Source organism: Pteropus medius, unplaced genomic scaffold (assembly GCF_902729225.1).
Source record: "Pteropus medius unplaced genomic scaffold, Ma_sr-lr_union100, whole genome shotgun sequence".
Lineage (NCBI taxonomy): Eukaryota > Metazoa > Chordata > Mammalia > Chiroptera > Pteropodidae > Pteropus > Pteropus medius.
This window is the reverse complement of record NW_024342472.1, coordinates 1452410-1469566: the sequence shown is the minus strand read 5'-3', so window position 1 is coordinate 1469566 and position 17157 is coordinate 1452410. Positions and strand designations below refer to the sequence as shown.

The 17157-nt window shown below is 37.3% G+C and overlaps 1 protein-coding gene across 1 annotated transcript in view; it reads left to right on the top strand.

Moving 5' to 3' along the window:
• The window catches only part of ENOX2 (ecto-NOX disulfide-thiol exchanger 2), a 140744-nt gene that overhangs the window by 75912 nt on the left and 47675 nt on the right, over positions 1–17157 (top strand). Inside the window, 2 exon segments of the mRNA XM_039864988.1 lie at positions 1906–2061; positions 11121–11327. Coding sequence (XP_039720922.1) covers positions 1906–2061; positions 11121–11327 — 363 coding nt within the window.

Sequence of the window (17157 nt, the reverse complement as noted above, 5' to 3'; positions counted from 1 at the left end):
AAATGTCATTATTTATCCCCACTTTTACCAAATAGGAAATGGAGGCACATAGATATTAAGAAACCTTCCTCAAGATCATATAACTAGTATGTGGAGGAGAGTAGGGATATGAGAGCCACAGGGAGGAAGAGAAGGATTGTGTGTATATGTCTGCATGTGTGTACACATGAATGTTGGGTGAGATGATATGTGAGGGCTAAAAGTAAGTTTGTTTTTCAGAAAAATAAAATTTACTCTTGGAAGAAATTTTTTTTTTCCAAAACATGTTTAAGGTCTTACATCTCAGCATGACAGGCATTTCCATGACAGGGAAATGCCCTGGCTCTTTTGGGCTGGCTTGCAATGGATAATGCCCACTTGCCATGCACTTGTCTATTTGCCTAGTCACAAGACTCCCTCCTACTGGGTCTGTTTCTGTAGGAACCATAGATTCTTCCCACTGTTTATATCTACTTCCTTAAACATCTTAGAGAGCCACCTAGGGGATTCAGAGCTACCTTGAAGACATGTTTACAGGCATTGCCCCTCAGGCCTGTGTGATGAGCAGAGTAGTTTTCAGGAGTAGGAACTGCTATTGCTACCACAACTGCCCCTACATTATCAGAACTCCTTATGTAATACTTTGTTTGCAGTCTACTGTGCACTCTATAGCAGAGGGCAGAGGTGAGAGGTGGGGAAGTCAAAAAGCAGAATGCACTCCCTCACTTAAAGAACTTGCACTTGGATGTAGAGACAAAAATGTAAATGATGAAGTCAGTACCACCTTTAGACCCAGGCAATCAGGGCCTCTGCCTTGGGCCCACACCTCTGGACACCTGATGCTTTGGAATGCCCATCTTGATATTTTCTAAGTCCCCCTCCAGTGTCTGGAACTGACTAGGGCTTTCAGTGTCATCTAAGCAAGGAGCTCCAATCTCAAACTGAATCTATGTAGACACAAGTTCCCATTTCTCCCCTTTGGGGCACTCTCCTATCCTCTAGTCCACATGTGGAGTCAACTAGAAACACCTAAGACACTTCAGAACTCATGTCTTTGGGGTCCTCCCAGAGTCGTGGTTCCAAGAGAGTGTAACATGGTAAGTAAATCACTCCAATTGCCTGGTACAGTATTTCTTTCATGGTGTTCTATGAAATTGTGCCACCAGAATAATGTTAATGTTGATTTGGAGTGAATCTAATTGTGTATATAGACAAACCCCACAAAAAAATATTTGTTTGGGGGTCCTCATACATCCTAAAAGCATCTCGGAATGAAACAAAGGATGATATAAAATAAAACAAAATTCAGTGGCAACAGGTGTTGAACAAATACTTTTTAGACAGAGTTAAGAATAAACCAGAATTATCTGGAAGGGGTTCTTCAGGGAAGGTGGGCCTTAAGCCAGGCCTTGAAATATGGGGAAAATTGGGAGAGGCTCAAATGATTCCACATAGGGAGAACAACATGAACAAAGGCACAGAAAATATTTATTGAGCATTCTGTGCTATGCATTATGCTGAGCACATTACATTCATTGTTTTGTAACACCCAGGCCTGCTTCATCCCCAAAACTGTATGCTCTAAACACCATGCTCACTGCAAAAAGCCAGGAAGTGTTACAAGGGACAGCAGAGAGTGTGTGTTAGGAACTAGTGGAAGGCAAGAGCAATAGACAAGGCATAGTTATATTATGAAAGATCTTGGATGTCAAAATGAGAGGTAGAAACAAATATGCCCTGGTCAAACAAACAACCACATTCTGAAAGAAAAATGCTCGATATTTAAGACCTGGTCATACTAATATCATGTTTTCTTAAATATTTTTCCTCTATCTTAAAGAGACATTTGGTGTGAAACTTGTATTCTGCCTCCACTTGTCTTTGCCTGGTTTCATTTATTGTTCTCTCTTTCCTTTTATTTTTTAGACTTTGATCCTGCTCTTGGAATGATGACTGGAATTCCACCAATAACTCTAATGATGCCTGGCTTGGGAATAGTATCTCCTCCAGTTCCACCAAATATGCCAGTAGTAAAAGAGATTATACACTGTAAAAGCTACATACTTTTCCCTCCAAGTCCAAGAATATTCTGCTTTTTCTCCACACAAGTCACAATGTTTTGGTGTTTAAGAACACTCTTTTTTTTTTTTCAAAAGAATACCCAAGGGCTTCATAGATATATTTTCAGAAACTTCGCCTAGAGACACAAGACAGGAAAATTTTCTCTTACTAGACAAGGCTGAATTTTACGCACAGAGCAGTGGATTTTTGTGTGCTGGTTGCAGTATAAATGCTCTATAGTAAGGAATTCAAGTGTGTTAGTACAGAAAGAGTACCTAACACAAATTGCTTAACACTATCATTTGCAGTCTCTCCTTTTTATAACTGGCTTACATTCTCATGACAGCAGAAATAGAATGTGATCTGAGCCTACCTGAGGCACATGAGAATATACATTTGGTGCTAAAAATCCTCCACTGCTACCAGCTATTTACACATCACTCAAACTACTGCTATTCAACTGATGAGCTGAGATAGACAGTGAGGTGAGCATCAACTTACTATGAGAGCAACGAGGAATATTGAAACTAACTCAAACTACTTGCAGCCATTCAGTCAATGCAATTAATGTGGAAATGATCTAGGGATCTATCTTTTCATTAATTAATAACTTTCTCCTTAGACTCTTAAAAACATCTGCAAAGATATGATATGGTAATCATATTTCAATATAAATGTAGCAGCAATAATAATTGACTCAAAGTTTTTTTCCAGATCTATTTGGAGTTTTACTTACTATAAATGATAAAAAGCTACTTTCTTCATGTGACCCAAATCTCATCAAAGCTTTTCCCACTGTTTTAGTAGTGTTGGATGGCCTGCTTAAGGGAGCCACCACTTACACTGCTAAGAGAGTAAAGCTATTTGTTAAGGGATACACTCAGAGGTCCAGGCCAGAGATCAAATGAATTTGCCTTACATGATAAACATGAACCTTTGACATGTGACTTTAGACAACTATTTCACCTCCTACCTTACATAGAAATCAGTTAATCATGGAATCAGACCCTGGCAGGGACCCAGATTCTACTTAGTATGGTCTTCTCATAACCTAAAGAATTTTAGGAGCAATCAGGTTTGGTTGGACAAATTATCTTGGCTCTTTTTGCTAGTAAAAAATGTTTTAATACCTTCTTTCAGTCTTTGAACTTGGTTGTCAGTAGGATAATTCTTTCCAGACAAATAAGAAATTTAGGAGGCCAGTATCTTAGAGGACTAAATTAGAAGTAGAGCTAGCATGTCACAAGGGAATTAGGGACTGGAGAATAACATGACCCTAGTAGGCTTTACCCGCTAGCTAAATTGGCCATTCCTCGATTTGTGTTCAGTGCCTAGGTGAATAAGTGGCACTGTTGTATACTGGTCTTTTACTCTTAGGGCCACTGTTCCTACAAATGGACAATGGAGTAATGGACTTTTTTTCCCATTCTTTCAGTGTGTTGCTTTTGGAATAAAAAAAGTTATGTATTTCTGATACTACTTTTTCACTTCAAAGGCCATGAATTCAGGCATTGTCAGTGTTAAAACTTCCTGCTTATGTAAAGGTAGAATCCTGCTGGTTTAATAAGTCATTTATCACATAATCAGCCTGCACTAGGCTTTCATAGTCTCAATAAAGTCTAACCTAACAAGATGGCTCATAATCTGTAAATCTAGGTGAGGTGCAAGGGATGACTTTACAGGATTTTCAGTTCCTGAATTTCAAAAGAATAGCACAGATTCCTTGTGTACAGCATGTAGACTTCATTGTTGAGCACTCCTTAAATGAATGTAGAAATATATGGTTTAAAGAGGCTCTAACTTTCGAAGGTCTCTAATAAAAGAAACAGATATTTCTCAAATGAATTTATTTTTCCCTACCTACAGCCATGCCTTATCGGTTCCAAGTTGGAAGGGCCACAGAGCAAAAGGGAAGCATTTTACCATTACAGCTCAATCCCTTAGTTTTTCAGCTTTGTGTTAAGAAATCTGACAGGACAATTAATGCCAGTAAAGTGGTGGCTTCTGGGAAGGATTCTGGCTTTGGAATTGAAATACAAAAAAAAAAATAATAATAAAACTCCTGACATAGCTTAAAGTAAACAGGTGTTCTATTTCCTTTTCAGAACTTGAATTTTTTAAAAGGGAGCTCAGTTTAATTGAGTGGAGAAAATACTAATGCAGAAGCCTCCCTTGGGTCTCTGCTGAAAACATGGTAAAAATGTCATTTTTATTAACAGCCCTAAGACTTTGTGAAAGTGAAATGGGAAGAATAAGTGAGACAGGAAACGCAGAGATTTGATATGACTGAATCTCTTATCTTCTCAAGAGCCTACCAACTCTGTCTTATAAGGCCTTGATTATAAACCCTAGTGCTTACTCATACTGTCTCTGCTATATTCTCTTGCATTCAGTGGCCTCTAAGCAATAAAATCATATGATTTAGAGACTCTCACAATCTCTTTATGCACCCATCCAATCTGCTTCTGTCTTGTTGCTTCATTAAAAAGTATCTTTAGCATCAATTCCTTCCCCTTTCTCCCACCCGACACTTAATCCAGGTGCTTGTCACATATACAGAACCCTAAATGTCCTCGGGCCTCCATTGCCCACAAATTAAGAATCCAATTCCTGACTTTAAAAGCCTTTCATTGAGCTGCTTCATGTGACTGCCATCATTTCTGCTTGCCATTTACTTGCCCATTAGTCAAGTTCAACTGCTTCCTGATCTCACACTCCTCTCCAGCCCAACTCTAAATCTACCCCCTCCCAGAACGCTTCCAGGTAGAAGGTACTGAAATGAAAATAGAAGTTAATCATTCATCATTCTAATGCATTTCCATTTAAATATTGGGTGCTAAATCCAATGGATACTTTTTAGTCCTTAAATTACTTTGTCTCTGCTATATTTAGTACTCGTGACCACTTCATCCTTCTTGAAACATTAGGTGTTAAGAATGAATGAGACCACCAGGAAGATTATATAGATCAAGAAGGGAAGACAACCAAGCAAAGCACCTTGAGGAATTCCAACATTTCAAAATTTAAAGGAGCAATAGTAGTTTGCATTTATGCACACCCTTTAGCAGAGAAAATCCTCAAAAGAGGATTTCCAGTTCTTTCTCTCTTAAATCTTCATTTATGCTTTTGCTCCAACTTTCTATCAAAATGTCTCTTGTTTAATTTTAGTATATGTGCTACCGAAGCAAGCACGAAATGTCTCTTGTTTAAGAGCACTGATGATTTTACAATATTAAATCCAGTGGTCAGTTCTCAGTTCTGTTCCTAATTGACATAATTGTCATAAATGATATAGTTGATTACTTTTTACTCATTGATATACTTTCTTCACTTGGCTTATAGAACACCACAGTATTGGTTTTTCTCCCACCACACTGGTTGGTTCTTCTCAGTCTCCTTTGCTGATAACCTTCTGTTCTCCCTAATTTCTTATCATTGGAGAGCCCCATGGCTCAGTCCATGGACTTATTCTCTATTTACACTCATACCTTTGATGATCTCATCCAATCTCATGGCTTCAAAACTATCTATATGCCAATGATACCCTAAATTATATTTTTAGCTCAGATCTTGTCCCTGAATCCCAAACTTATACCTTACTGCCTACCTGATATCTCCACTTAGATGTCAAGTAGACTTCTCAAACTTAATATGTTCAAAACAAAACTAATCTTTGCTGCCATACCTTCTCTACTAGTATCCTTCTCCATCTCAGACAGTGGCAGCTGCATCCTTCTAGTTGTTCAGGTCAAAGCTTAAGAGTTTTCTGTTAGAAAACTCTGTCAGGTTTACCTTAAAATACATATCTAAAATCCTACTGTTCTCATGATAACCACTGCTATGACTCAGTTTATATTCACAATTACGCATTTTCTGAACTCTTGTGATAGCCTTCTAAATGGTCTTCCTCTTTCACACTTTCCCCTTATAGTCTATTTTCAAAAGAGCAGTCAGTGCAGTCCTTTTTAAACCCTTTAATGGCTTCCTATTTTATGCACAATAAAGGCCAAAGTTTATTTGATGCATTAGAAGGCCCCTTATGATCTTCACTCCCTCTCTGCATTGTCTCTTTGACTTTGTCTCCTACTACTTTTCTCCCCATTACTCACAGTTCCAGTTATACAGACCTCCATGCTATTCATGAACACACCAGGCAATCTTCCATCATAGGGCCTTTTGCAATAGCTCTTTCTTCTACCTGGAATACTCTTTCCCCAAATATCTGCATGGCTAACTCACTCACCTCCTTCAAGTATTTGCTCAAATGTCTTCCTCAGTGACCCTGACAATCTATTTAAAAGTTTAGTCTCCCTGCCATACTCCCAATCCTACTTACCCTCTCTAATTTTTACAAAATATTTATTATTTTTTAACAAAATATGTAATTTATAGAATGTAAAACCCACAAAGTCAGGGATATTTGTCTGTGTTGTCGTTGTCGTTGTTATTTTCGTTGTTGTTTTACTGACACATTTCTAGCACTTAGAAAAGTGTCTAACATACAATAGGTCTGACATATCAATATTTCTAGAGTGATGGATGGATGGATGGATGGATGGATGGATGGATGGATGGATGAATAGAGAGGTTGGAAGTCTAGAAAGCAACTCAAGAGAGTATGGGGTAATTAACCTACCTACATGCTGACAATTTCAAAATCTATATTTTTAGTCCATGTCTCTCTTCTGAGCTTCAGAGACATATAGCCAAGTTACTGCTAGACTTTTCTAGGTGAATATACATCAAATGTACAAAAATGGTATTATATTATAATTAGCAAACTAACAGATTAAAAAACCAAGAGAATTATGTTCTACTCCCAGCTCTGTCATCAACTATCTGTGGGATCTTGGGCTAATCACATAATCTCCCTGGGTCTCAATTTCCTCATCTGTAAAGCAAGGGTATTGGATTAGATTAGTATAGATACCTCCAACATTTTATCCAGGTCTAAAAGTACAACTCTTGATGTTAAAAATGTGGTTACCACAATAATTATTCACTTAAGCAAAAGCATCTCAAAATATATTAAGAAAAGTAAGGGAAAGTTAGTAGGTGGCATACAGAACTTTGCACCTTCAGTGAAGCAGGCAATATGGTATAAGTGTTAAGTGCTCAAGCCCTGAAGTGACACAGATCTGCTTTCTTATCCCAGATATCCACCACTAAATAGCCATGAGATTTTGGGTAAGTAACTTAACCTTTGTTATAGACTAGGTAAAATCAGTTCTGGACTAAAAATTCAATGGCTCAAACTAGACTGGACTTGACTGTGCACCAGTCTCCTAAAGATAAATGATGAGTTCTACATTGTCCTATAAGCAGCATCCTCTGATTCCCAGGAGTCAGAGATATGGCAAAAGAAAGCTTTCTAGTACACAGCCACTTTTTATCATGGCGTGGCTATCAGAGATTTATTGCATTCCCAATTAGCAATTCTCAGTTGGTGGTGTAAGAAGAGGCAGGACCATCTCCAGAGAACTTAATTTTGCCAAGATTTTTCACTCTAGCTAATAGACCTTCTATATGGAGAGGTTGCATTTTGAGTCTACTGTGAAATAATACTACACATGGAATAAATGGTGGGATATAATCTTTTGTATGTGTCCAGGCGCATGGGAAAGCACCCAAGAACCAGAAAAAGACCATTTTTTTTTTCATTTTACTATCTCAAAACAGACCAACCTCATTCATTTTGGTCCCTGGGGTTGTGTTCTATAAAGAAAATTTGAGAAAATGGGTAAATTGAGAATTAATAAAGACTTGCCAGCCTTCTGATTATTTTCAATCAGTTGAGATTACATTAAAATATATCTGACCACTGCAGATTGTCTAAGGGGCCTTCACTCTTGGGCTGTCGAATAAAATCAGCTCAAAGACTTTGCAGTATGTAAATTCTGGCAAACTAGTTGAGTGATCCATGATGCTCCTTTGAAAAGCAAGATGCAAATGGTTTATGGGTCCTCTATGCTGCTCTCTGCCTCACTTCTCAAAGATCAGCAGTGACTCTGATCTCAATACTGATTGCACCACACAGCTCCCCAGAATATGTGCTTAGTTTTAGTTAGAATTACGAGAAGCATCTCCTTTTCCATTACCAGAAATTAGAGTTCTTTACATGCCCAGTTATCTTGACTCTTTTTACATGGACATTTTCTTTTCCATCCAGAATGTTGATTGGAGTGTTACAAGAGCTTAGCAGATTACCTGATTAATAGGTAAACTTTGATTTTACTCTCCTACGGAGTTATCACGGCTATTCTTAGGTCACTGTATTTCAGTGGAGTTAAAAAATCAGGCCCAGACAACAAATTGCTTTGAGCTGTTATTTAAAGATTATAAATAATCTTCCTTAATGCCTTGACCTTCCACCACTGCCTTGTTTGGTGGCATACACCTAAATCTCAGCAGATACTATTAAAGAGGTTTTCTACATTTACCCAAGGAAAATAAATAAATCCCCAGTATTCTTGACACTACTCTTAGTGGCTTTTATGCTCCTTTACTTAGCAGACAAACACCACAAAATAATCACAGCAGCTAAACAGGGTGATGACTTCATCACAGAATTATTAAATCTCATAAATTTAGTCAAGGGAAGGGGCCTTTGTATGTTTAGAGTTATATATAACTGCAGCAATAAACAGACATTCCTTAGAGCCTATCAATGGACCTAAAAGTAGACCTAACTAAACAAACTCAAATAATATAAAAGGGTTATTATTTGCTTCACAAAAAGATTTTTTGCCATCAAATTCTTTTAAATAGTAAATTTCAGAAGGATCCTGAAACATGATTTTATTCTAAAGTCTTTGATTTGAAAACATTGTTCTAACTATATGGATGCTCTTGCAAATTATTTACCTATATAGTAAGTGACTGGTTTGTGTTCCATGATCAAAAACATATGTGTCCTCACAGCTCTAGATTCCTCTAACACTAAGAGGCATCCATTCCTAAACCCAGTCTTATCTAAAGATCTGGATAAATAAAGTAGCTGGGAATTTGGAAGTCCAGGTCTTAACTACCACTCTACTCCAAACTTGTGATAGAGCTCTGGTAAGTCCCAGATTGGTAATCAGGAAACCTGGGTTCTATAATAGTAAATAATAATAACAATATAATAACTACTATTTATTGGGAACCTATCAAGTGCTAGGTGTTGTATTACATGCAATATAGACAGTATAATATCAATTATCCTACAATAACCTTTGTAAGGTAGAAAATAGTATCCCTATTTTAAATTAGGTTCTCAGAGGTTCTCCCAAGGTCATACAGACAGTGAGTAATTATGGTTTAAAATCCTGACCCAAGTTCATGTTCCTTATCTTTTGATCTAACTTGGTTACCTTGAATGAGTCATTCAACATTACTCAACTAAGATTTTTCCTCTGTAATATGAATTTAGACCAGGTTGGTGGTTTTCAATCCTAGCTACACATAATAGTTGCCTGAGGAGCTTTAAAAACATAATACACAGGCTGCAGCACAGGCTAATTAAATCAGACTCATTGGAGTAGAGATCAGGCATTGTTTATTTGTTTGACTCTCAAGTTGATTCTAATGTGCTTCCAGAGTTGAGGATCACTGAAAGTGTGATATCTAGAATCTCTTACAGTTCTTGAAACTCAGAAGCATAATCCTCATGAAATTCTGGACCAAATTTACCCCTTTTGGCTAAAACTATAATCTCTACAGTGTCCATGACTAAGACATTTCAGATTCCTGCTCACCAGGTTATCTTCTTTTTCTCTTTAAATTTCTCATATGGATTTAAAAAATCAATACAGAGAGTTCTTGAAATTATAGACATTTAAAAAATTAAGTTCCCTGAATTTCCCTGCCACTTTTATTGACTAAATAGAAGAAAAGAGAACAACATTTGAACCTGATTATTCTGAGCCACACTGAGAAGACAGGCAGTGGTAGCAAAGTGAGGAAGCTAGAGATGCTGATACCCAAGGAAGCTCCCGAATCATCTGCTTGCTAACTTGAAAAAGAGTCAGGTGGGAGCCTTGGCCTAATAGACAAGTGAGACTTGTTTATTTTTGTATGTGAGTCTATTGAAGAATGCTCTGTTATCATTGCTAAGTGCTGCTGTTGAGCTCTCCAAATCCTTGCAGATTTGGAGAAACAAAACCAGCAATAGAAAAACCCTTGACCAACATGAATTGTTTAGGGGGGCTATGAACTGTAAGATTTTGCTTGGAAAATGTTTGATACATATAAATAACAACAAGGAGCTGGCAGATACAACAGGCTTCATGTATAAGATGAGTGAGTAGGAAGCACATTATTTTTTTAGCAGGGAGAGAATCATCTCATTAAGTAGGTTTTTAGTGACTCTATAGGCAGATTTATCTCACTTTAGTTAATGATTTCCCAGAGGAGTTTACTTTCTCTGCTGTCTTTCATAGTTTCCTCTAAATGCTGCATGTTTGAGTCTGGACCTCACCTCTCCATCAAGGAAGGGCTCACTGGTATCAAAAAGACAAAAACAAAAACAAAAACAAACTAAAAATGATGGTTTGTACTCTGGCTGACATTGTCAACCAAATCATTCTGAGAGCTATAAATATTTTTGTAAATGTTCACTTTATCGTTGTGAGATTAATTCTAGAACTGTTCTTTCAATAAGCATAAACAGAGAGAATATGGTAAGTACAAACTGAATTACACAAACCCTTCTCTGAAGGACCTCGATTCTAAGAATTCTTGAGAGTAAAAGTTTAAACTCAGTGGGATTTCTTCCAACTAACTGTCTTCTTAATAAAAATGACTGAAAATTAGACATAGCTGGGTTGTTGCAACAAAAGTAAAGAACAAAACTGAAAAACTCTGAATGGGACAGACAGGATCTGAGATTTTATTCTATAGACATTATCAGCACCAAATCATTGAATAAAATGATTTTCAGATTCATGCAACCAATTTGCTGTGGAATGGAGATGAGTACCTTGGGGACCACATGCTTCTGGCACTCAGGAAAAAGGGCTATCTCTGAGACATGTAAAGTTTCTAAGAAGTCTATACCAAGCAAACATTTTAATTTCAAATGCTTCTGCATTTATACTTAGATCTTCCAAATCCTGCAACCCGAGAACGACCACCAGGATGCAAAACAGTATTTATGGGTGGCCTACCTGAAAATGGGACAGAGCAGATCATCATGGAAGTTTTTTAACAATGTGGAGAGATTATTGCTATTCGAAAGAGCAAACAGAACTTTTGTCACATTCGCTTTGCTGAGGAGTACATGGTGGACAAAGTCCTTTATCTTTCTGGTCGGTGTTTAGTCATGAAGATTGTGCCCAACAAGCACAATGCAGAGATTCAGGTTCAGTATATTTGAATCTGTGGCAGATAAACATTGGGCTTAATGATACCGCTTCTTGCCTTAGGAGATAGCAAATGCATGTTACCATTCAACTTCTTCCTTTAAAGTTCTCAGTAGTTCCCAGTTTTCTATGGGATAACTCCAAAACCTTACCTGTAGCATCTGAAGGCCTTGATTATCTATTTTACCTCTCAAAGTCATCTCCCAATCCTTTCTTCACATACATGTCCCAATCACATTAAACTAACACTAGTTCCCAGAATGTGCCATGGTGTTTTATGCCTTTTCCTCTGACTAGAATTACTTTTCCACATTCATCTGCCATACAAACATCTTCACACCCTAAAGCTCTAGCTCAAGCATAACATCTTGAAAGATTTCTCCTCACTCTGTCCCAAGCTGGTTTGGGCAACCCTTCCTCAATGATTCTATAGCACCTGCTGTTTCCTCCTCACATGACACCTATAACACCATGCTAGAACTGTCTCTTTCTACAGGTCTCTCCCTTACCAGAATGTGAACTCCTTAGGAGGAGGGACCATGTCTTATTTAACTTTGAGTTGCCAGCATCTAGGACATAATCCGGACCAAAAATAGATACTCAAAAATAACTACGAAATTCAGTTAGTTATCAAATATTTGTTGACTGCTGGGCAGAGAGCTAGGTTCCTGAGGATATAACAAAGACGTGCAGACAAACTTCCAAAGGGATAGAGATGGAGAAGGAGAGGAAAGGAGAGGAAGAAGGAAAAGGAGAGGGAGAGAGAGGAAGAGTTAGAGAAGGAGAGGTAAGTGGGAGAGGGAAAGAGAGAAGTAGGAGAGTGAGGGAGAGAGAGGAAGAGGGAGAGGAAGAGGGACAGGGAGTGAGGAAGAAGGAGAGATTTAGGGAGAGAAAGGGAGAGGAAGGGAATGATCTAATCAAAAAATGGGCAGAAGACCCGAACAGACGCTTCTCCCTAGAAGACATACAAATGGCCGACAAATATAAGAAAAGATGCTCAACATCGCTAGCTATTAGGGAAATGCAAATCAAAACCACAATGAAATACCATTTCACACCTGTTAGAATAACTATGATCAACAAGACAAGTAATAACAAATGTTAGAGAGGATGCAGAGAAAAAGGAACCCTCATACACTGCTGGTGGGACTTCAAATTGGTACAGCCACTATGGAAAACAGTATGGAGGTTCCTCAAAATCTAAGGATTGATCTACCATATAATCCAATAATTCGTCTACTGGGTGTTTACCCTAAAGACTTGAAAACTCATATCCAAAATCATATTTGCACACTGATGTTCATAGCAGCTTTATTCACAGTGGCCAGGACGTGGAAGCAACCAAAGTGTCCTATGATAAACGATTGGCTAAAGAAGCTGTGATACATATATACAATGGAATATTACTCAGCCATACAAAGAGATGAAATATTGCCATTGCGACAACATGGATAGATCTCAAAATAATCATGCTTAGCGAAATAAGCTGGACAGGAAAAGTTGAAAATCACATGATATCACTTATATGTGGGATATAAATCTAAAAGCAGCAAATGAACAGGAGAAACAGAGACTCATGAACATGGACAATAGACTAGTGGCTATCATATGTAAAGGGAGAGGAGGGCAGTGGGACGTAGATGTGGTAAAGGGTGTCAAATATTTGGTGACAGAAAGAAATCTAACTATCGGAGGTGGACACACAGCATAAATGTATATATACCTTACTGTTAAAGTGTACAGCTGAGATTGAATTAAACATGGCAGAGTGAGAGACATTCCCAAATCTCTAACCTTAAAATAACAATAAGCTGAACACATAAAACTCAACAAAAAACACCCAAACTGCACATCAGCACGTCTGAGCGTAGGATCTGCGCATAACAGTTACCACTGTTCAGAACCCCAGATGTCGGGGTGTCGGGCGGTGGACTGGGAGAAACAAAGAAGCTGCCTCTCGCAGCTCCCTGTAGGAGGAGGGAGAAGGGAGAAAGTGTGGCGAGTTCCCTGAACAGCCCTGCCTGGCAGTGCTCTGAGCTCCATGTGACCAGCAGCAGTGCCCAGTCAACAGAGCAGAAGGCAGAGAAACGGAGACAGCAGATATGCGAGGAAGGAGGAGAAACAACAGTTGATTTTTACCCATCCCGCAACACAGAGGACCCCTACCCCAACACCCTTCAAGACGGAACAACGCAGAGCCCCAACGAATCTGAGCAAACGCTACCAAAACTGTCGCTAATGCTGACAGGAACTGAGACTGAGGATAGCAAGCATGATTAAACATCTATAAGGGGGGAAAAAAGACATTATTAAGATGTTATAAAAAGAAGAAATCTAAGAGACTTAGACGCCACCTACTGGAAACCTAAAAGAAAACACCTTCTTTGCAACAGGCTAAGAGCCATTACATAATAAATTACTTTCTGGAAAAAAAAAAAAAAAAAGAAAGAAAGAAAAAGCAGAACACACTTCCATTAATAACCAGGCAGAGAAATACTCCATTAAACACCATGAACAATGAAGGTGAAAAGGCATCTCAGAGAGAAAGAGAAAAATCTTCAAAAAATAAGCAGAAAGACATAGAAATATGCAACTTAAATGATAGAGAATTCAGGATGGTACTTCTGAAAAAACTCAGCGAGTTCTGAAATGAGTCATATCAACAATTTCAGGAATTGAAAAAACAACTAGATGAGCAGAGCAAGGAGATTGAAACCCTCAAGAAGAACAGAACAGATCTTCTGGAGATAAAAAACATACTGCAAGAGTTGAAAAAGGAAATAGCAAGCTTGGGAAATAGAGTTGACCAATGGAGGAAAGAATCAGTGTTATCAAAGACATAAATCTAGATATAAATCAGAAGAAAGAAAAGAGAAATCGAAGAATGAAAAATAATGAAAGAAAAATTCAAGAACAAGATGATACCATCAGGAAAGGAAACATAAGAATAATGGACATTCTCAAAGGTAAGGAAAAGGAGCAGGGACTAGAAAGCATTTTCAGACAAATAGTTGACGAGAATTTCCCAAAGATAAAAAGTGAACTGGAGCTTGGAATTCAAGAGGTCAACAGAACACCCAAGTATCTCAACCCCAAAAGGCCTTCAGCAAGACATATTGTATTAAAATTATCAAAAATCAAAGACAAAGACAGAATTCTCAGGGCAGAAACCTTACAAGCCAGAAAGGAGTTAAATCAAATATTGAAACTATTATGAAAGGAATTACCATCCAAGAATAATGTATCCAGTTAAGCTCTTATTTAGACGTGAAGGAGAAATAAAGACCTTTCCAGACATACAAAAAAAAAAAATAGAGGAAATTCTCCACTACAAGGGCTGCACTACAAGAAATACAGAGAGGGGTCAGCTCACCTAAAACAAAATAACGAAAAAAAAGCATAATTAGGAGTAAGGTGACTAACAGGCTGATAAAAGCAGAAGAGTCTAACCCTTACTAGGAACAGGGCATTATAAGCTATACATAAGAATATATTGTTATAGCAAGATAGTAATGAATGTTCAGCATACATAGGGACAAAGAGAGATAATAATGACTGAAAAGGAGAGAATTCAAAGATACAAATTCGCAAAGAGGAATGGAGATAAGGCAAGCACAGAAGACAAAGGATGACTGTATATATAAAACTATACTTAATATATTCATAATGGTAACCACACACCAAAGATTCAGAACTGAAGTATTTAACATAAAACAAGAAGGACCAGAGGGAAAACTCACAAAAGCCAACCAAAATTAAACATAAAATAGCTAAAAGAAGACCTCATATTTCAATAATCACCCTAAATGTAAAGGGACCGAATTCACCAGTAAAAAGGCACAGGTTGAAGATTGGATAAAATAAACCATATGCTGCCTCTGGGAGACACATCTCAGTTCCAAAAACAAATATAGACTCAAAGTGAAAGGGTAGAAAGTGATATTTCAAGCAAATGGCATTCAGAGAAAAGCAAGAGTAGCAGTACTACTATCGGACAAAATAGACTTCAAAAAAATGTAAGGAAAGATACTGAGAGACACTTCATGATGATAAAGGGAATCATGCACCAAGAAGACATAACACTTATTAATATCTATGCTCCCAATCAGGGAGCCACGGAATATAAAAAGCAATTACTAACAGAACTAATGGGAGAAACAGACCAAAACACTATCATACAAGGGGACCTAAATACCGCATTGCCAGATATGAACAGATTATTCAAACAGAAAATCAATAAGGAAATAACATCCTTAAATGATACATTAGACCAACTGGACATAATTGACATTTACAGAGCCTTCCATCACAAAATTACCACTTACACATTCTTTTCTAGTACACATGGTACATTCTCAAAGATTGACCACATACTGGGACACAGAGATAATCATACCAACTATATTCTCTGATCATAATGCTTTGAAACTAGAGATCAACTGTAAAAAGAAAGGGGAAAGAACCACAAACACTTGGAGATAAAACAACATACAACTGAAGAATAACTGGGTCAGGGAAGAAATAAAAAGAGAGATCAAGAGATACATAGAAATGAATGATAATGATAGTACAACATAACAAAATTTGGGGGACACGGCAAAAGTGGTCATAAGAGGAAAGTTCATATCATTACAGGCCTATGTCCAAAAACAAGAACAAGCCCAAATAAAAACCTAATGCTTCATCTAAAAAAAACAAAAACTAGAAAAGGAAGAACAAATGAAGCCTAAAGTCATCAGAAGGAAAAAAATAATCAAAACTAGAGTAGAAATAAATGAATCGAAAAAAAAAACAAAAACAAAAACAATAGAAAAAAGAAATGCAACAAAAAGCTGGTTCATTGAGAAGATTAATTAAGTTGACAATCAAGCCCCTGACTAGACTCACTAAAGAAAAAAGAGAAAGGACACAAATAAACAATATCAAGTATGAAAGAGGAGAAAATATGACTGACACTGCAGAAATACAAAGGATCACATAAGAATACTATGAAAAAGTATATAATACCAAATTTAATAACCTAGAAGAAATGGACCAGTACTTAGAAAAATATAACTTTCCAAGACTGAATCAAGAAGTGGAAAATCTAAATAACTGATCAGCAGTATAGAAATGGAAATAATCATCAAAAACCTCCCTAAAAGTAAAAGTCCAGGACCAGATGGCTTCACCAGTGAATTCTACCAAACATTCAAAGATTTAATACCTATCTCCTCAAACTCTTCCAAACAATCAAAGAGGAAGCAATACTTCCCAATTCATTTTATGAGGCCAATATCACCCTGATACCAAAACCTGGTAAAGATAAAAAGAAGAAAACTACAGACCAATATATCTCATGAATACAGATGCAAAAATCCTAAATAAGATACCAGGGAACCAAATACAGCAAGATATTACAAAGGTTATACACCACGATCAAGTGGGCTTCATCCCAGGGGCACATGGTTGGTTCAGCATACACAGATCGATTAATGTGATACATAAACAAACTAAAAAATAAGAATCATATGATCATATAAATAGATGCAGTAAAAGCCTTCGACAAGATAAAGCATCCTTTTATGATCAAAATACATAACAGAATTGGTATAGAAGGTAAATACCTTAATATAATAAAGGCAATATATGACAAGCCCTCAGCCAAGATTATACTTACTGGTGAAAAACTAAAAACTTTCCCTCTAAGATCAAAAACAAGGCAAAGCTGTCCACTATCGCCACTGTTATTCAATATAACATTGGATGTCCTAGTGAGTGTATTCTACTTTTTTTT